This window comes from Carassius auratus, unplaced genomic scaffold (assembly GCF_003368295.1).
Source record: "Carassius auratus strain Wakin unplaced genomic scaffold, ASM336829v1 scaf_tig00029227, whole genome shotgun sequence".
In the NCBI taxonomy this organism is placed as follows: domain Eukaryota; kingdom Metazoa; phylum Chordata; class Actinopteri; order Cypriniformes; family Cyprinidae; genus Carassius; species Carassius auratus.
In genome coordinates, this window is record NW_020525754.1 from 45,900 (window position 1) to 67,863 (window position 21,964).

At 37.2% G+C, this 21,964-nt stretch overlaps 1 protein-coding gene across 1 annotated transcript in view; it reads right to left on the reverse strand.

Moving 5' to 3' along the window:
* The window catches only part of LOC113079796 (protein sidekick-1-like), a gene marked incomplete at its 3' end in the record, with an annotated part of 46,706 nt that extends 45,044 nt beyond the window's left edge, over positions 1–1,662 (reverse strand). The window contains exon 1 of the mRNA XM_026252018.1: positions 1,607–1,662. Within this exon, the coding sequence (XP_026107803.1) occupies positions 1,607–1,662 (56 nt within the window). The remainder of the gene's footprint in view (positions 1–1,606) is intronic.
* Positions 1,663–21,964: the final 20,302 nt, after the last annotated feature.

Below are 21,964 nucleotides of genomic sequence, written 5' to 3' on the forward strand. Positions count from 1 at the left end.
ATGCTTTGAAACTTATGATTAGTTTTTCGGCTCCGGGGGACCTGTAGCGTCTTCCTACACGCCGCGAGTACAAGCACCGCAGTCATTACAAATTTCCAAGACAGATCCCTACAAAAGACTGTCAAGTCGCAGAGACGTTTGCAAATAGACAAAAACCAAAAATAAATGCAGCAGAAGTAAGGAACAAGAGGGCTGTCTGCGCTTCCGTGGCGAGCAATATTGACGTGTAATTAGAGCGAGCTTCGGTTCTGCTTAGTTCTCCGTTTGCTGTTTCATGATTAAGTGCAGATTAACATATAGAGATCCATCAAAAGTTGGCGTTTGGCTGGGGAGGGGGTTCGGCGAGGGAGGGAGATTGGCGGCCGCTGATGAGGATGCATTACATCGCTGTCTGCACCCTGACACCTGGCTGCGGATCCGGCCTGGGCTGCATCTGGGAAATAAAGGCACCCTTCACAGATGTCAGTGGCGGCTTTGAAAGGTCAGAGCGGCCCGCCTTGATGGACTTTTAATTATTAAATATGCATCGGCTGAAATGACTTGGCAAGCATCTGAGGCTCCGAACCTATGTGTACATAAACAGCTCACCTGCATGATGATTTAAGGGCCTAATGGCAGCATGTGTGATCTTGGTGTGTGTAACGCTGCCAATGGAGAGTGCGGGGGCACGAGTGGTTACCTGGTTTATGCTGCGAGCTGAATCGATGCGACCTGTGTATAAAGTGATTTTATGATTAGTCCAGCTAGTTTGGATTCCATTACAATTGTCTAGATGAATGGCCTCTGCTCGCGGTTTGGTAAACAAAGCACAGCAGGAAAGATAATGGGAATGCTTGTTTCTGATCCCTGAGGACTCTTTGATATCAGCCCACAATGTATTAAAAATGCAGGTTGGGAGCCACGCGAAATGTTAATCCACTTAGGAAAGGTGCCGGGAAGCCCAGGTAATCTAAATATTCAAAGTGGACGACGGTTTCGATTTGTTCAAAAGGCTGTGCATCCCACCAGGCTAAAAAGCACCAATTTAACCGGTCCAGCCATTTCCAATAAAGGAGAATCAAATCTAAAGATCAATTTGCTGAGATACGCTCTGACAATCACTCCTTAATATTTTTATCATCTCTATTTGGAAAACTAAAAGAAAAAGGACTTTTCTGAGGGAAAAAAGTCATAGGCATAATTGAAGATGAATTACTTTCTGAGAGTTTTTGTATATTGTTTACCTGACGTTTCAGTGTTTGTTCGCATCCAAAAGCCTCTGAATTGTAACAAAATGTGTGCACGCCGGAGAGAGGCCAGAACCTAATTCTCTAGGGCACTGGACAGACCGCTGGAGAGATATTACATTAATCAACATGGCAAGAACTGGCTTTCAGAAAGATGGTTTAGAGAATATTTGTTTTCATTTACTGCCATAAATTACGCTCTCAAAATAGGCTTACCAGTCTGAGATGTACGACAAAGTAATTAAAATGTCAACAACTCATATTGTGCTCCTAGTTCCTGGGAGCCCAGCTGTGTGGATCTGACGTTGCGTTTTGATTTATGATGCTCTTGGGCCTTGGAAAACTTTCTCCCACCCACATCTGAGGACAGAAAAGCTTACCGCACTGACGCCCGGGGAGCAGGCAGAGAAACACAAGCACTGCTGCCCTGAGGCATCGTGACCCGGAATTATGTTGGAATCATGGAATATGTCGTCTGCGCGGTGTGTGCCTCTGAGTGATGCTACAAAAGAAGAGATCAAAGTCTATCTTAAAGTAAAAATTTAGGCAAACTATCATGCCAGAAAATATGCTGTGGGTCTGAGCACAAAAGACAAGTGCAAATGTCTGTTTATGTGAGACTATAAAGCAGTAAAAGAACTTGGAAAAGTAGCTTCAGGAGGCCATAGAAAGTGACACTATGTCTGCTTTTCCCATTTAGCCCCAGGATCAAACGAATAAATGCTCAAGGTGAATGAAATCAGGTCATGGCAATTTTCTGGTTTCGGGCTCAGATGCCTAAGGTGGTCGGCGGGCATGAGTCGAGCCTTTTCCCCTGCCGTGCTCTGAGCGGAGACAAGCGTGTCCCTGAAACACGTACAAGGTTCAGATGAAGCACAGCTTCTCTGAAAGCCGCTGAACCAGAAGCCCAGACCTCCCTGTGTGTTCTCTATGGAATTTAACCCAAACTAAAAGAGAGAACATCCCCAAATCTGCCTGTCCCTTCAACCTGACCCCTCACAACTAAACAGAACAGACTGTCTGCTTCCAAATTCTGTTCCCTACCAATTTTTATACTGTAGAAAGTGTTCAGAGGGAAGTATAAAGTGAGAAATGAACAAAATGGGGACAAAATGAGAAAAAAGATTAAAGAAGATAAGATGAAGAAATGCGAAGAGTAAAAGAAGAGAAGAGAACAGAACAGAAGAGAAGAGAAGAGAAGAGAAGAGAAAGGAGGGGTGGACACAAATTTAGATGACAAAAGAAGGTAGACATGACACAAAAACACCAGATCAGGAAAAAAATGGGACAAAGTAAACAAAACTTATTTATTAGTAATTGATTACTTGAAAGGAAATGAGAAGAAGTGCTAAGAGACAAGGCAAGATAACAATAGATGAGAGAAGACAGAGACAGAGACAAGAAGTGCACTGATGTCTGTTCTCTTCTCTCTCTCCTACATTGCTATGTATCACAGCACACTGAGACACTTTCACACAAACACGATGGAGCTGAGCCCAGATGATCAATGGTGTGAATGCAATGACAGCAGAAAATCTCTCTGCCAGACCATATCCAGGCCACAGTTCTAGCGGTTCTAGTGTCTGCTTCCTTAATATCCATTAAAAGCAACAGTCTACTGCAGTCTCCTCTGTGATGAATGTGCTGGTCATTTGTAGGCTGAGATGTACAAGTGAAGATAAGCCTGCTGCCTCATCCATCCCTCAGCCCAACTCAACCCTATGACCACGGGAATCATGACTAATGGCCTTTCAGAACCCAAATTCAACTGTCCCCGCTGCTCTGTGCGGTGTTGGCCAACACCACAGAAAACTTGCATGGGGCTCCTGGAAACACAATATACATAATCAATCAAATTAACACCAAATCATAGTGCAGTTCAGTTTGATTGCAGTTCAATTCTAAATCTACCGTTCTAACTGTCTACCAATCGATTGCTCTTTAAGAAATGATAAACCTTCAAACTTTCAGGCCTTTTAAACTTTAAGCCAATTTAATCTTAAAATGCATATATTTGTTTGAAATTCAGTTGATTTGAATCCTACAGTTCTTATATTCAAATTTCAAATACTATTCTGAATACTGTTTGACAACATTTAAATTAAAATGTAATTTAATCTCAGTTTAATTCTGAATGACATTCAACCCTTACATTGGATTTCACAACAATTCAACTGTATTTTGAATCATATATAAGTCTGCTTCAAAACCTCTTCTGTAAAAGCAACATAAGTGTGGGTGATATTGAGATATCACTAGTATTCCTGAATCGGTGCGTGTAAAGAATCTTGTCAGAGTCTGTTTAAAATGCAAAGCTTGCATGTTTTTGGCAGGAGCACTTTAGTGCTTACAGAATCTGTCTTTAAGCGATGTTTTACATGAATCTGCTTTTGTTTCATGGTGAAAAATAACCTTGTTTGCTTCTCCAACCATCCTTGCTAGCCAATCCATAGCCAATTTTCTAACTTCTAATACTGTTCATAATGTCTAAGTAAAAGCTGCCATTTCCTCGGCTGCTATAATAAAAAAAGAGTTAATTATGCATTAACATCTAACACTTTGTGTTAGAGGATGGCAGACAAATCTAAACATCTCGCTAATCATTATCTGAGGCCAGCCAAGCTGCAGAGCTGAGCTGAAGGATCTCCTTTAGTTTCCTTCAATGAAATATTCAGGTTCGCATCAATACAGACAATCAATTATAAACGAGGCTGAAGGGATATTTCCGTAAGGTTTAGAAAATGGTGAAAAGAGGTCCAAACAAGATAGTTTCTCACTTTAAATATTGAAGACTGCGGAAATGATACAGGGTAAAGCTCTCACCGAAACTCCAACCTCTTCAACTCAGCATCTAATAAAGTTCTGCTTAAAATACAGTTCGACTAAGCAACCGAACGCATTGCATCCGTACACAACTTTCAAGACACATCAAATGGGTTTTTCGTGCCTCTCGCAGCGCCAAACACAGCAGACCACATAACTCCGGGATTTGAACTATCTCCAGGAAGCTAACTTTTAATGCATATACTTTTTATTCCACCCCCATAGAAATGAAATAAATAGCCTCCTTTACTGGATCAAAAACCGCCAAGTCTTTTTCATTAGCTGCATTGCATACCTTCAGGGTGAGGGTTACCGAACACCTCAGCAGAGCAGCCGAACTATGAGAGATAAATAAACAGCGCTGCACCCATGTGGGCTTTCACTTCCTCTCATTCTCTTTGTTCCATGCTATTCTACTATATAATAGAGCCCTGGCATGTACCGGGGGCTCGACAGTACCAAACACAAGATTAAACCAATTGTTGCTTTTGTGCCGAGAGACAGAGAGAGAATAAATAAATGAACCAATGCAGTTGGGGAGAATGCAAGTCAGGGCAAGACAGGTGATGTTTTGTTGGATCATTCAAGAGAATGTGAGGAAATGAATGGTTCCTGTATCCCAAAGGTGTCCAATCCTGGTCCTGGAGGGATATGTTCCTGCACAGCTTCACTCCTAGCACTCCTGAACCAACTAATTAAGGTCTGATTAAGCTAATTAAGAATGCAACTATTATTAACATATTGGCTGTTTATTAGTAATTATAAATCACATATTCTGCATGAGCATATTCTAAATCCCTAATCCTACCCAATACCTAAACTTAACAACTACCTTACTAACTATTAATAAGCAGCACATTTTTTTTTCTAAGGTAAAAGGTTTCTAAGGTTTTTTTAATCTAAGGTAGATGTAAGTCTAAGTTTGACCCTTGACTTGTTTTTAAATGTATTATTTAATAATTATTTATAATTCATGGTGCGTGGAGTTATTTATGGAATACATTATTCATTATGGCCCTCAGCAGAAACATTCCATCAAAATTCACAGTTTTTTTATTTTTATTATGACAACTGTTCTATTAATAAATATAGGATATAAAATATACAATTATCATCATTATAACTAGAGTCAAAATTCATGCATTCACACAGAACATTATTATTCCACATACATGTTTAAAAATGAATAAATAAATCATTATAAATGTCACATGGTTATCCTATCCCAGTTGTGCAGGATGGCCTCCTTTGATGATTTTCCATTTTGTGCATTAAAACTAAATTAGCAAATGCATCCATTTATTTCCCCTAATAGTAGTCTATTGGATGATGCATCATTATCATGTACATGCCAAACTCATTTTTAAATATAGTTTAGCAGTAAAAAATATGGTCATAATTTAGTAGTAAATGCACACTGTTCTTCAGGAGGGCATCCGCTTTCATCTTAACTTACTAGAGACTTCCAGTCAGGTCAATCTTGGAGTAGGCTGGAGTGTAATTCTGAAGGAAGTCGGCCTTCCTCAAAAATCAAGAGCAGAATCAAACTATCTTACTGAAGCTTAACGGATAGAGCCTGTGATGACAAGGTCAAGGGTTCAATTCTCAGAGGATGCATGGCCTGAAAATTAATACAATTTTGGTAAATGTGCACTAGAACAAAACCACTGCTCAAACACACTAGGTAAGAACTGTATCCTGCAGCAAAAAAAAACTATGCAAATGCCTCCTGTACAGTCACTTACGCATCTTTCTTTCCATTTTGTAGGGTCTGTGAAAGCTGCACAGCACCATTACAGATACAATGACTGAAATATAAACTCAAATAGTGCTGGAAGAAAAAAACTATCGGGCAAAGTTTACTAGTTCACTGGGAAGGCAGCTATAAAAGCTTCTTTATAGCTGTAAGGGAAGGGATGGGCCCGTCTTATACTTTAGACAGAAGAAGCTGAGTATTACTGTCAATCAAACTAAACGAACCAAAAAAAGTCCTAGTGAATGCGAAAAGTATAGATATGATCTTGCTTTCTTTCCTCAGCCACATTTTTGGGAATTTTTGTGACACGGTGGACAGACTGTGATCGGGACAACTGTGACTTTGGGTCCTGAGACTGTCAGCTAGCTTTGGGATGTAGACAGAGTGACAGTAGTACAAAGGCAGGGAGGCATCTTTGTTGTGTCAGAGTTCGCAACAACACTGTGACTAAATAATGAGACGAGACGTGCCTCATCAGAAATGTGAAGGCTGTGTTGTTGTGAGACTTTGCACCAGAAGAAAAGATAGTATGCACTATTCTCTTTGATGAACAAGGTTTTGGAGTGCTTGCCCTCTGGTCTCCTGATGCCACTTTTGCTTTCTGTGGGTGATATATGTGGATCCCAGCAGCCTCGACCATGTCAACCAGCTCTCTCGTAGTCCTCTACAAAGTTCTGAAGCAGGAGGCTAGAAAGAAACCAGTCCAACGTCCATTTTAATGCTGTAATACACTTCAAAGCTTCAAAACCTAAAGCAGATGAACTGTCTTCCAGCCTGACACATGAGTAGAAATGGAGAAATTTTATGTATATATAATTATACTGGACAAAAGGGTATAGGATTTACTTAAAAACAGGAAAACAGGAAACTTTAAACAAAATTTTGACAGCATCTTTTTTTTACAACATTGAAAAATATTTTTTAAAGGGTATAGATGTTAAAGAGTGAAATATATAAAAATAATAAAACATAATTTTATGACTTTCTAATATAGTGGAGGTTTTTAGCCTAATAAATGCAAGTTTCATGCTTTAATCTATATAATTGGATAATTGCTTTAAATACTTGAAGCACTAACTTATTTACTTAACTGAGAAATTCACAAAGACTACATGGCACTGATTAAAGTCATTTTATTGATTTATTATATTTTAACTTAAAATGTCTAAATAAATAATATGCAAGATATAATACTATTTCATTATATATATATATATAAATATATATAAAAAAACTACTGGCCCCTTCAAAATTGAGAGATTTGCTATAGCACAATGTATACATTTAAACCCTAATTTCCTTGGAGTCACCCAATGAAAATTGTCCTCATTAAGGGAATTAATGATGTTGCTAGGCAACCAGGTTTGCTGGCAGGTCCCAAGCAGCTCCTTAAGTAACCCAGCAGCCTGTGTGGGTCACGATGCAGCGCACCCGTCTGCTCTGGGGCTTCAAGTGCTAGCTGACATTTCAAAGACTTTCAGCGTAATTCATTATGGACGACTTCCAAGCCCTGATTAAAATGATTTGCTCGATAATAATTTAACCTACCGATTTTCCATCTGTGAGACTTGACAAGCCTTTGGAACAGAATTTATACAGAAAACTAATAATAAACAGAACGGCAACTCTGAAATCCAAAATGTCAATAAATAAATAAATAATTTACAAATTATATATATATATATATATATATATATATATATATATATATATATATTTAAACCCATACTCAGAATTCAAGCTCTACATTAAACCCATCCAAAGTGCACACACACAGAGCAGTGAACACACACCCAGAGCAGTGGCCAGCCATTTATGTTGTGGCACCCAGGGAACAGTTCTCGAGGGCACCTCAGTCATGTGATTGCTGGCCCGAGACTCAAACCCACAACCCTAGGGTTAGGAGTCAAACTCTCTAACCACTAGGCCACGACTTCCCCTTATATAAAACTCAGTCTTTAAGTATTCCCCTTTTCCCTCTTAAATTAAATTGGAAAATTATTTCTTTACACAACCTGACTTTGCAGAAATGGAGCTACATAGACCATGGTAGTTAATTAGCTTCTTGGTATCATGAGTAATGATAGATAATATAAATGGTCTGCTCTTGGGGAGAAGAGAATTCATTTTCATGAATGTTAATGAACTTGTGAAATGTGTTTTCAACACTTCAGCATTGTACCATGTGAGTGATCCTGGATGTTATTTGACTGCGAACGTCTAATTAAAGAAAATATAGCTCTGTCAGAGAAATGTAGTCTTAAAAGTATATTTATATGGGAAAATAATAATAATAAAATATCCACACTATACACCATCTTAAAAAACATACTCTAAAATATGAAACCTGATCTCGTTTACACTAAAACAAACCCAACCTAGTGCAATGAGCTGAAATAACTTGATACTCTCAGTCAGCAATGTAAAGTCACTTCACGATGGCTTCTCGTCACTGGTGGAATCCGTCTTGAAATCACTTGAATATGTCCTCATTTCTTAACTTCCTCTTGTTTCAAAGAGAGGAATAATCCACTCCAGCAACTCTTTCGCTCAAAGAATAGAGTAGATCTCTCCAAAGCCACACAGTCACACTCGTCAGCACAAACGCCCTCTTTACTTTGAGTAATTACCATTTCTCTGCAATAATTATAGCACCTCAACTCAACTACCCCTCAAAGACTCGCCTTAATGTACGAGGAGCCAAAAGGCCATTCCTCTAAAGAGCCTCTCTGGCTACCTTAGGCTTTTTCTATGCAGCCCATTAGTCTCTATTAATATATGACAGTCAAATAGTTTTGTTGAAAGCTGGAAAACATCAAACCTCTGATGGCCAACGAAACATGATACATTTGTATTGGAAAGCAGATTTGCTGGTGTGGTTGATCTATATGTTTTTTTTGTTTTTTTTTTTTATGATGCCAATACCTAACCCTAACCCTAACTATATCTAGAGAACAGGGTGGCCCTTGGCTGGTACAATGCAGATTTAGACATACTTTAGTTACACCAAAGAAGATGTATACAAACTTGCTGCAATGCAATTAACTTTTATTTTAGACAATATGTACACAGAATTCACAAAAAAAAAAAAAAAAAAGGCAAAAGCAAAAGCATAAAATGTTTATTATATGGATATACAGAGTAGGGGAACACTATAATTGGAAAAATATTATGTTATTTTAAATCTACCTAATGTTTATAAATGGCAGGTCAGCCGTTTTAATAGCAATTGCCATCTGACTGTCACAGCCACCAATGTTCAAAATGTTCGACAACTTAATCACTCATAGGGCCTGTATATTGCATAAATACACTTATAGTCAGTTGTAAAAAATGTATTTAAACAGTATTTTTGGATTAAAAACTTTTCTTGTACTTTTACTGTTCATATTAATTCAAATTTCTGCATGTCAATAATAACATTTTCAGATATATGATTTCATGATTTCAAGCACCATACTGGCACAAAATTCACAGCCAATTTGGTGAAATAAAATTAAATGTAAAAAGGAAACAAATGAAAACAAATAAATAATAAAATAGATCAACTGAATAAGCTACTAAATTAAGTATTTGATATTTTATGCACAGCTTACACACTGCAATTTTATGCATAACTTACTTAAGATACTTAAGAAAAACTTAAGTTAAACTTAAGATAAATCTAAAAGTAAGTAAATAAGTAAAAATATTGCCTTAATTATTGTGTTCCGTAATTGCCAAATGATAAAAAAGTATAGAACATTACGCTCTCCGAGTAAAACATGTAAAAAAAAATGCATTTCACAAAAATAAGTGTCTTTAGTTTGATAAAAATCAAGTCAAATAAAACAAACTGCATTAGCACTGACCCCTGAAAACACCACAGCGGTCGTCTGGCGTACTGTCTGGCATACACCAGCCTATCCAGCTCAGAAATTCAAAGCTAAGGGGTTTTTATTTGTTTGTTTTTTGCTGCATGGGGTGAACTGGCCTGATTTTAGGGCCATGCTGGGATCAGGTCACAGACAAGCCTGGGATTATTTTAGGCGGTGGTACCCTGCAAATTCACTCTAACAACCTGGTGCTGGTCCCATTGAAACCCATTAAAATTGCAATATGATGGCCTGTGGTATAAGTGGCCAAGCTCAACTGCTTTTCTGTTGCTGATGAGAGAGCCCATTTCTGGACAGGAATGTTAACGCAAAACACCTTTAAAGCAGCTGCATAGAGAAAAACAATAACTATTTTTAGCTTATTTGTTTATGTATTAAAAAAAATGGACAGCTACTCACTAACAAATCCATTTTTAAAGTTACAATCCTGCGGATGAGTCTTATCCACATCCATAAAAACCACAGGGGTAACCAAGGGGTCCACAATCCACAATGGTCTCATCCATCAAAAACATACCAACAGTTTCTAACAGCAGATCACCTCAGCATCCTTGACATGAAAATTGAAACATTGGATTGTTTATGTAAAACATTCCCATCAAAGAAAAGAAAATTCCATTGGAAATTCAATCCTTTAAAAAAACAGGTTCTACTTATTAAAATTCTAGCATTTAAAAAATACTGATGTTTTATGAAAAGTTTTATGTTGTGCTGTTTGCTGTTTGAAATCATATCACATATAAATGTACCTTTGCAAAAAGTTGTGCTATGTCATTTTATACATTTTAGTTTACATTGGGTCTGGCATTAGTAAACTAAAATATTTACTAGCCAAATGCAATTCTATTGCCAATTTGTGGGTAGAGGGTTGCTGCCTGTAATTTTCAAGCAATCTGGAAGACTTATGGGTTATTTTATTATATTTTTCAGTGGTTTCATTAAGAATGGAGCTAAACACTGCAAGAGAGTGGCCTTCCAGGACCAGAGTTACCCATGCCTGCTTTAGACGGTCTTGAGTTTTCATATTAAAATAAACTAAATAAACTCATGTAAAATGAATTAATATGTAAATGAATGAATGGTTTCCTCCAAGGCCTCCAAAGGCCAATTTACAGTTAATACACTACATGCTTTTGCCTTGACTAATGCTATTAATCAACAGTGCCTCAGCTCTCAGTGGTTATTAGGCAGAGCTGATTGGGTTGTGTTTCTCATGTTTTTGTATGCACGCTCGTGTCTCCACGATATAACACACTGCATGCCAAGCATGGGAGCCCTTCTTATACAGTTTCAGCCTTTCTGAAGCACTGCATTGACAGGGGAGCATCTTTTTTCAAGCCTCTCTCCAGTTCTTTCATGAATTGCTTGGCATCTCCAGACAGGCAGTCCTGTTTTGCGTGGAAACCCCACCTCGACTACAACAATTCAACAATCTATAACTGCGTGAGAGAGGCCTGGCGCGTCATTCCCAGCGCCTTTGCCGTGAACGTGGTTGATAGTTACATTTTAGTTGTCATGTAAAGATATTCAGACCGGACACGCATGAACAGCGCAGCCGTCGTAAACTTTTTTCTGCATTGTACCGCATCAAATCCCCAAGCAAAGACACTTTGTCTCCTCTGTAATGAGATTGTGTCTTTTGAAAACTTCCACATCAGATTGTCTGACAACTGCAAATTGAATTTTACATGTCTATTTGTGAAAGTCATTCATCATTTGCTTTTGGCTAAACAAGCACTTTTAAATGATATTATGGCTTCAAAAATATGATTACAAGCATGACATCAGAAGCACATTTTACATGTCACTCTACTGTTTGGCCCCAGTGTTCAGTCGTAAAAATCAAAAATGGGCTTTTGAAATGTAAGACATGTGGCTCCTTTTATAATATGCCTTCTTTAATGCAAATTCAATCAAAAATGTACAAAATAAATAAAACAAAAAGTTCTTTTGTTTTCAGTTCTTGAGATCTTTCAATAAACTGTCATCCACCCACTATATCCTAGTTCTCTCTGGCTTTTTTAAGAAAAGCAACATACACCATCGAAAACGTTACAACCATGTATAAATCAAAATGATCATGCACATTTGTCATATTAAATAGAATATACAGAATTATGGACTGGTAGTGAATGAGACATTGGTCATTCAGTGTGTCTGTAAATAAATAAACAATACTACTGATAAAATACTACTGCTAGTATTTCTGCCATTGCACTGAAAAAAAAAAAAACGTGGGAAGGATTTACTATTTGAAACAATTTTCACACACAAATTTATAGTAAATTGGAAAAATAATTACAAGAAAAACACTGATTAATATGACATTTTTGAAGTTGAAAGACTGAAATAACATTTTGTCAGTCATGCATATTTTAACTTCAAAATAGATAAATTAATAAATAAGCAAAATAACATAATTATATATATATCTATATATATATCTATATATATATATATATATATATTGATATAAAAAATTAAGAAATAAAAACACGCACTGTGGATTTTGCTTGTTCTAAAACACTCAGTAATTACAAACCAACTTTATTTCTTGGTTTGAAGAAAACCAAGAAAAGAAAGAATACCATTTACATGTAACATGCCAGTTCTACTTGGTGAGACAGAAAGTGGAACTTTTAAATGCTCAGTCAAAGTGTTCAAGTGTAGGTGTGTGAAAATATATCAGTGTTAAACTTATTTTAGTTAACTCAAAACACTAGCAAGGGAAATCTAACAATGTATTGGCCAATAGCTAAAGATAGACATTATTTAATTGCCTAGCATGACATTTCGTCACTTATCAGAGTGATTTCCTCAAGTGTTGAGAGTTGAGCAGGTGTATTTGATTAAGGAAGAAACTGCAGGACTAAAGTTGCGCATATGACTGATTTAAAACATTTGCTATTTAAAAAAGTGTGCAATACAAATATTTATTTTTATGTCATTTATTTCAAAGAAAAATAACACAATCACATTTCTAACCTAAGTTTGTTCGATTTCAAAAGATAAACATTTATATCGTTAGATTTATTGTTCCAAATATATATATATATATATATATATATATATATATATATATATAATTAAAAATGTAGCATTTTTTTTTGTAACACTTTAGTATAGGGTCCAATTCACACTAATAACTAGTTGCTTATTAGCATGTCTATTATTAACATATTGGCTGTTTATTAGTGCTTATAAAGTACATTTAATGCATGACATCCATAATCCTACCCAATACCCTAAACTTAACAACTACCTTATAAACTATTAATAAGCAGCCAATAATTCGTTAATTGAGGCAAAAGTCATAGTTAATGGTTAGTTAATAGTGTGAACTGGACCCTAAGATAAAGTGTGACCTTTTTTTTATGATTATTTAAATTTTAATCCACATTACATATATATTTAAGCTCTCCATTCAAAACCAGTCAACCAGTCTTTCATAGTGTTTAAAATATTTCCCTTGACCTCCCTTTTGTAAGCATCCAAAAACTATAGGTGCATGAGAGCACTTTCACAATCCTTTGAATCTGATAAAAATGCAAGACACTATTCAAGCGGAGTATGAAGCTTTTGCCACGAGGAACATAATGAGGAACATAAGAGGAAGAGACATGGACATTTGCCTGCTCTCTCTGCCACCAGCACTATTAAGAAGTTCATGCTTCAGTAAGCCAAGCTGTGTGTTCCAATAAGGCTAGTGTTCGCTGCAGCTGAGATGCTGATGGCATCTATTTGAAGCCTCACCAGTGACCAGAACTCACAACAAGCTTATAGGGAGAAACGGACTGTGTGGGACTTTAAAAGAGAGATAAGGATTTCACTTTGCAATCTAGCTATGGGCAAAAAGCCCAGAAAACAGCACGGTTTGATTGCAAAGAAATATGCCAGACCCCTGGACTTTAATGTTATCAACCCCATCTGTCAATATCAGCCAGAGGAAGAAAAAAAACAGCATGGACAAGACTTCTATTGACTGGTTAAGAATGTGGATTAAACATATCATAGAAGCTGGATTATGAGCTCTGTCGAGAGATCTGATGGCAGCAGGTTTCCAGGCGGTGCTGCTGGAAAAATGGACTGACGTAAGGGAAATGGTGACCTTTGTGTGGGGCCTGGCCAAGTCACGGCACTGGGCCCCATATCAGCGTGGTCAATGAGCTATCCAGCATCTGATGTTGAGCGCATTACCAGCCCAAATATGCATGGACCATTCAAAGGGGTATTAACAGCTGACACCGGAGCTGGATATTGCACAGCGTGGTCTCCAAACATAAGGCCCATACTTTGGCTGATCTGAATCAGAAAGCTTGTGCTACTAGTCCTGCTGAAAACACAACGTTTGTGGTGGATTGGATGCTGTTGTCCCTACTATATGTAAAAAAAACATTTGGACTCCTGAAAACACAAACACTTGTTCTTGAACATTAAGCAGTTGGCCCTCTAGTTGCAGCTTTGATGGGCATCTCCATGCACTAGTCAGAATTTGTAAGCCATGTTGTGAATTTTCTATTTCCATGACATTGCACTAAAACACGAACAGTGAACAATGTGTTTATATGTTCATACATGTTTAAATGAATGTGTCAAATATTTGAATAATTGGTTTCATTCTGCATTCTCATCAGCTAAAATTAGAGATACAAAATTAATTGAAATTGAACAGAAATCGCAATTAAATAGTTTGGTTAATGCGATTATGAAATCACGAAATCACTTGTTAGTGAAGTAAGGCTCTGAGATCAGTAGTAAATGCTTAAAGGAATAGTTCTTCCAAAAAGGAAAATTCTGTCATTAATTACTCACCTTTTATTATAATACTTTATTATAAAGATAAGACATGGCAAGGCTTAAAGAACTCAAATAAACCACATATTTGCATTGAATCAGTGTCTATTTGTATGTGTTTAACAATATTTCCAACTTCTGTGGCTAATGTCATATTTTCATCAGTGAAAGCAATCTTTTGTTTATTAAGCTACCGAAGCCTTTGCCGAATCGCGATTCGTTTAATTTTGATTAAATCTGCAGCTCTAGCTAAAATGTTATTAGATGCTGAAGAAGAAGAAGAAAATTATCACTGGTTCCAATTATTATTAATTTAAAATATCCAGGCCATTCAAGCCCTGCAACAGCACACTCAGTAAACCGCTTCTTTATGGACCTCTCCTTTATACTGTATACTCACATGGTCAACAAGCTTCACTGCAACGATCATTTTCACAAGCATATACCTACTTGGAAATGGTCCAAGATGGTCTTTTCAGCAAGGGTGTATAGAAAGGGATGAAGTACATAACAGAGAATCGAACCTTCAAAAGTATTTCCCCCCCTTTATTAAGCTCTTCGACATTAAAGACATGATAGGCATCTCACTTGGATGCTTATCAAGCTACTAGGCCAGTTGTTATTTTCTTAAACAATCACAGTCTTCGCTATTTGTCTGACACCCTGGAATAAACACAGACTATTCAAGGAAAGCAATTACTATCGGGTCATTATCTATTGAAGCATTGCCTCTCCAATGCCCATGTCTGCTCGCTCCACTTTAAACATTCATGTTGTTTTCCACAACTCCTCTCGAAGACAAAAACAAGAGAACTTCAGCAGCCGACAATCGGTCTTTAGAAGACGAACGCTAATTATAAGTAATTATCGGTGTCTTCAATTAAGTGAATAAAGTATGGAATTTAATCTGGCTGTTTAATTGGTGTAATTTACTCAAGGGGTACCAGTGATTCCTCTTGAGCATTTCTGACTGATCCAAGGAGGACGAATAAATGGAAAAACTGTCGGAAAAACAGACCTTGCAACTTCCAACCCTCACATGTGAAACAAACATGGCTTTGCCAAGACATGCCACCCATCAGCCGTTATTGATCTGCGCCCTTCAGGTATTCAACGATCCCTCAAGAGAGGAGAAAGGCTGGATGGGTGATGGAGGTGAAAGCTTGCTGAGGAGCGTCTCTGATGCTGCTTTAATGTGTTCCCCGTAGCATCTCCTCCCCATCTGTAATTAATTCTCAATTAAAGTGGGCAGCTCGAAGCCCTGATACAGAGAACGGGAAGGAGGAAGGCCTTCGGAGTCTCATTAGTAGATTTACATCGATCAGATACATCTGTTCAATAACAAAGAAGGAAGACGTTCTCAAGTCTATTTTTCACCTTGCAGAGGAGGCGAGATAAACTCTCGCTAGCCAACGTCGAAAAAAAGATGTTGGGTTGGGAAAGAAAGAACCGAAGCAGATGGGCAGAAGTGCCGTATAATGCAGATGAATGAATGTGTTTGGAAGATAGCAGGATGATTAAAAGAGGTTTAGAATGTCACCTTAAGGTGAAAAGCTGTACATGTGTGTTTCTCCTGAATTACAACAAGGCTGTCTGTTTATGATTGGTGTTCTTCATGGTCTTTTTTTGTTTCACAGTACCACAGACTCTCTCTCTCTTTCTCTGTCTGGCATAGATGCAGATAACCTTTTGTTTTCTACAAAATAATTTGTCACAAAAAACTTATTTTGAACTAGGAAGGTCATAACTCAGTAAATCTCACTGGTCTATGATGCAAAGGCACTGAAAAATGGAACATTATTTTATCTGGGCTAAAGCTGCTTGAGTAACAAAAGAAAGCACTGTGGCAATAGAAAACCAAATTAAAATTCAGATGAAATAAACCTATTATGTGGGTAAATCATAATTTAATGTCCCTAAGTGCCTCCTAAAGCTAACATTGCTATTACAGCATTCGAAATAGAAAACAGAAAAATATTAGATTCTATACTATTAATAATACAATGAATTTATGTTTTCATATGAACTAAAATTAATTGTTATTTATTTTAATATTAAGTCACAGGCAACAAAAAAATGATTTATTGTAATACACAGTATTCCCAATAATACAAGCTTCATTGTCTTTTTGCAGTGAAACTGTGTAGGCATCAGGGTTTAAAGTGTCTGTCTCTCAGTTTTTGAGGCACACATTCAAGACCCAATCAGATCAAATAAATCATTCTAGACAACAAAATCTAGTCAAGGCAGAAAATGCATACATCATGAGCTTCAAGCTTATTAGATGATCCAAGTCTGTATATTTTTCAGCTTCTGTATCTTTCAGTCCAATATTTCAAAAGTACCATATCACCAAAAATTGCAATACCTCTGCAAATTTCTTCACCCTAATTTAATTTAATCCTCCATACAGGCAAGTGCTCAGCAAACATGACCTAGTTTCACTCACCAGAGAGAAACTTCCCTTCAGCCTTCTCAAAAAGACTTTATTTACAATCTTTAAATGTCCCCCCACACAAAAAAAAGTAAACGTTGCGTTAAATTCAGAAGAGACGCTCATCTTAACTGAAAAATACATTGCTTTGTCTTGCCAAGTGCATCATTGGACAACAGCTTCTTTTTTGGGACTTGTGCAATGCGAGTGATAATTAGATGTGTCCCAAAAAAGGCCATTTAGCCTGTACCAACATGAAAAACAGTGTTTACTGAAATTATTGTAATCTTTGCACATTACCATCACCAAACATGTAATTAAAGGTTTGGAGTGTGAACTGTTTTTTCCCTTGCGACTCGCAGAAGTGAGTGCTTATCACACCAATGACACATTTGGAAAACTGCAGACACAATTCCCTGACCGCATCACCACTAAGATGCTAACTTCACTACACTAGTGCACTTAAAAGTAGCAGGAGCAGAGAAACTGATAATGGGTGTATTCTGCCAGGCTTGTCTTGACTTGCCAACACAGCAGCCCCAAAACCGTTGCGGTTCTACTTAATTTTATACTAAGTCGTTAGATGCACAAAGTCAACAGGAGGTGGGAATGTGGTTTTCTTCCGAAGCATTGCACAACAACCAGTCAATGACACAGATAGATGCTTGTTCCCTGTTAGCGGCACAAAACGCACAGCGAGAGAGCCGCAACCTTGAGCAAATATACAGGATTAAAAAGAATTACACCGCTCTTAGTAAAAGCAACTCGCTAATTGAGGCGCGCATGTAACATATTGCTTTGTTTGTAGTGCACGCTTAACTCAAATGAACCCGAGTGCAATAGTCACTTAACCGCTTATAAAGTAGATTAAAGTCCCTGACTTATGAGGTCATTAAGTCTGTATGCTGAACATTTAAATGAAAAGTAGCAAAATGTTTGTACTGCTAAAGCGTACGCGTTTAAATCGCTTCTTTTATCGCAGTTAGTGCCAAGGTGCATTAGCCGAGTGCATGCTAACTAAAACACAGACAGATAGATAGATAGATAGATAGACAGATAGATAGATAGACAGACAGATAGATAGATAGATAGATAGATAGATAGAACTGTTATTTAAACGAAGTTCACTCAAAAATGCTAAATATTTTGTCACTTTCACACCATCCAAGATGTAGATGAGTTTGATTCTTCATCATTACAGATTTAGATTTTTAAAATCTAATCTGAATCAGAAGAGAAATATGCACAGAACAAACACCGTTTACAAGTGAAAATGGTCCAAAACGGTTCTACAAGTGATTTTACCCAAATCTGGATCCCCTAGTGGTCCCTGGCCTCCCGTTTGAGAGCCGCTGGCTTAGAGGACAGCGTAGAGCGTTTCACTCTGAAATACACAGGGAAGACTGATTAAAAGCTCAAAGCTCAGAGCTCAAGACAGCATGGTTGGCCTGTAGCCATCGAGCTACAGTATTCAGGTGCACGATCCATATCTAGCAGCTTTGGAGACCGCAGGATACGGCTTCTTTTCCTGCCCCGGCGCGACAGATGGACAGACACAACAACCCTGTGTGTCAAAACCTGCTGTAGCACTCACTCTAATTCAATTATACAATTGATTGCCTGGAAGTCGGCCTCCAGCTAACTTACTCTTTGGTAAACATGTTAAGACTTCCAACAAAAAGCTAAACAGGTCTGGAGTGAAAAACTGTCTGGAACCAATTATCAGAAATCTAAAGTTTTTTTTTTCCCCTATGCTTCTTACCTGATATAGCAAACAGGCCCAGATTTGCCATTTAAACATGTTAAAAGTTCACTGTGTTTATGTAATCCCTATTGACCTTTAATTATATTTATCTTAAAAAGTGCTTTGCAATTGCATAAATTAGTTATTTATGAGCCGAAATGTATGCATTATTCACTGGTCTATTTGCATGACAAATGGATCTGGGAATTAATTGCAATACTTAATAGTTAATGCAGAATCAGGTACAGCCGGGCCATTGGTTTCCCAAAATATCCCATTCTTCAAAATTAAAGATGGTGTTTTTTTTTTTTCTTCTCAATTTAGAGAGGTGAATAGGTCATTTTTTAATGCTGTGAGCGGTAATGGACTCCGTGCGTAAAGGCTGAAAGGCCATCACAAAACACATACACTCTTAGCAACTGTATTATTTACAATGAAAGCCAAATGGCTGCACTGTCAAGATAGATGGACACTCTATTTACCCGAAAGTGAATTATGCTTTCAACAGGTAACTAATTGCGCAGATGAGATTTCAGTTGGAGAAAAGTCAGCTCTTCATAATACGTTGACATTTCCACACTCGTCTTTAGGACTACATTAATCCGCCTCATCACAATGAACTCTGGGCAACTGTCTGCGAATGCACACCGCCGAACACGCCGTCCCTGCGACACATTGGAGTGTTTCAATATGTCACACATGAAATCTTGAGCTTGATCTTGCTTTTCAGAACAGATTGCTTTCTGTCTACCCACACACTTCTGTCGCCCGCCATCGCAGGGATGGGCGCGTGCGTCTTCTGACATGAAATGGGGGCTGAGAGAGAGTGCGCCACATAAAAGGATTGACTGACAGAGCTGGTCGCTCAGTGAAAAGCAGGATAAGGGATAAACATGCTGAAGATAGATATCTTCCTTTTCATTTTTTCCAGCAAACACAGAACGTCTCTTTCGTTCACATGTCTAGCCAGTCTGCTCAATGCGGGTAGTGAACTAGGCATAATCTGTAGTGACTTGTGAGATGCTTTTTGAAAAGCAGACATTTCAACTACTGCCAAAAGCACTAGTCGGACTGACTTTTATTATGAGTAACATTTAAATTTTTATTCTTTTCGCTTTATAAATACTTGAAAACTTTCATCAAAAGTTAATTTTCAAACTCAAAAAGCATAATAATCCAAAACACTAATATTATAATCTATAAAAAAACTATGACGATGTAAACAAATACTGACTCATCATAAATCTTTTACTATCAATGTTCAACCTAGTACATTTATTTGGGAAAGCTAGTGTACTCGTTTACCAATAAATGTAAAAATAGCAATATTAAAGAGCACAACTGTTTTCAACATTTATTATAATAATAATAAATGTTTCTTGAGCTGCAAATCAGCATATTACCTTGATTTCTGAAGGATCATGTGAGACATATGATTCAGCTTTGCTATCATAGGAATAAACTACATTTGAAAATGTATATTGTAATAATATTTCGCAATATTACTGCACAATGTATATATGAAAAAATGTACAATTCTCCTGTTGTGCATGTAAAATCTACAGTGTGTTTTCACAAACAATGTGTTTTTTAGTGAGTATAATTTCCAAAAGCCCAGAGGGCAAAAATATGGCGTTTTACTTGGCTCCTCCATAATAAAACATATGCATTTGGATTGACTTTTGGGCCAATTACTCTATGCAAACTCAAGAGATGACAAATCGATCAGGAATAAAATTACCACAAGACCACAGTGTTTGTCAAAAAGCAGTTGGAAATTTCATCCAGGAATTTCTCCTGGGTGGTAAGAGAGGAAAAAAAGCAATAAAATCACTGACTAACACTTATTAATGCTGAAATTGCATCATGTCAACATGTAAAACAATTACAGCCCAAATAGGGCTACAGAGAGTAACACCGCTCCAGCCTTCGCTATATGAAAGTGTCACGAGATCATGAAACACTTCTTTCCATATCTCAGTCCAATCAATCATGACAATATCATTTCTCTGCATTTCCAGGATTCTGGTCAATTTAGCAATTGCTCAATAATGCACCTTACCGGTGGCATTTCTTCTTTATTTCAATATGTAATCCGGACAGCTTCTCTGGAATAGCCTGTGAAAAGGCAATTATCTATCATCCGTGTTTCGGCTCGATACCAGTCCTGATTAATGTGTAATTGGAGTCAATGATAATTCTTTAGCAACATTTAATCACACTTCAGGTCCAACAGAGCTGCCAGTAAGCAGACACACAGCAATTGCTCTCAAATATGCAAACCCTTTCCTTCTTTTCTTTCTTGGTGTCTAAAAGCTTCCTAGCAGGTACGAGGGAGGCCATACACATGAGATCAGGACAGGCCCTTCATTCACATTTTCATTACCCTTTTCCTTATCTGCTACTTGCATCTCTTCTCCTCTTGTTTACTGAAAAGAGTGCAGCAGCATCTCTCCAGTCTGCAGGACGAGTGTTATATGTGCTGACTTCTGATTTGAGATTCTGTGTCCTCTTTCCTCCAGCTGCATTATTTCACTGTCAGAGGTTTGAAAAAGCAGAGACGAGGGCAGACGGCTCTTCCGAGCTCGGGCTCCTTTCACTGATTGTCACTCAGTGGCATCCTGCCGCCATTGTGACTGAGACCGACTGTAACTCTACCAGCAGACACCACAGGCCTGAGATGCTTTAATCAAAAACAACTTCCCAATAGATTCTGACAGTGCTCCTGAAGGAGACTAAGTGACATAAAGGAGCAAAAGTCTGCTTTGGAACCTCAGAAACTTATTTTCCTTTTTCAGGATGGTCCAGTGAATAATATGCTTAATCCATGAAGTTAGGGAGGTGTGTAACTTCAGAAGAGGATGTTGTTAACTTCAAACTACTGAATATATTATTGATTTCTATACTAAACTAAACTGTTAAAGGACATATTACTCATACGAAGTGGTTAAATATATATTAATTAAAAACATCATTATGGACATTATTAAGTATCATGAAAGACATGAAAGGCCAAAAATCAAATACAAACATTTGCTGTTTAAATCCTGCTACCTGTCATTCCAGAATATAATTGTATAATAGTTTAATTATAATAGTATAAATAAATAAATGTATAATTATTTAGCACACTAAAAATGTAACACAAAATTAAATGATTGTGGAAAAATAAATATTTATAATGTTAATAAAAAATTCAGTTAATACAATCAAACAACAAAAATAAATAAATAAATAAATTGACAAGAAAGGAAAAGAAGAAAATTTATTTTAATTTGAAGCATAAAAATTTTAGTCTAAAATCTAGTTTTT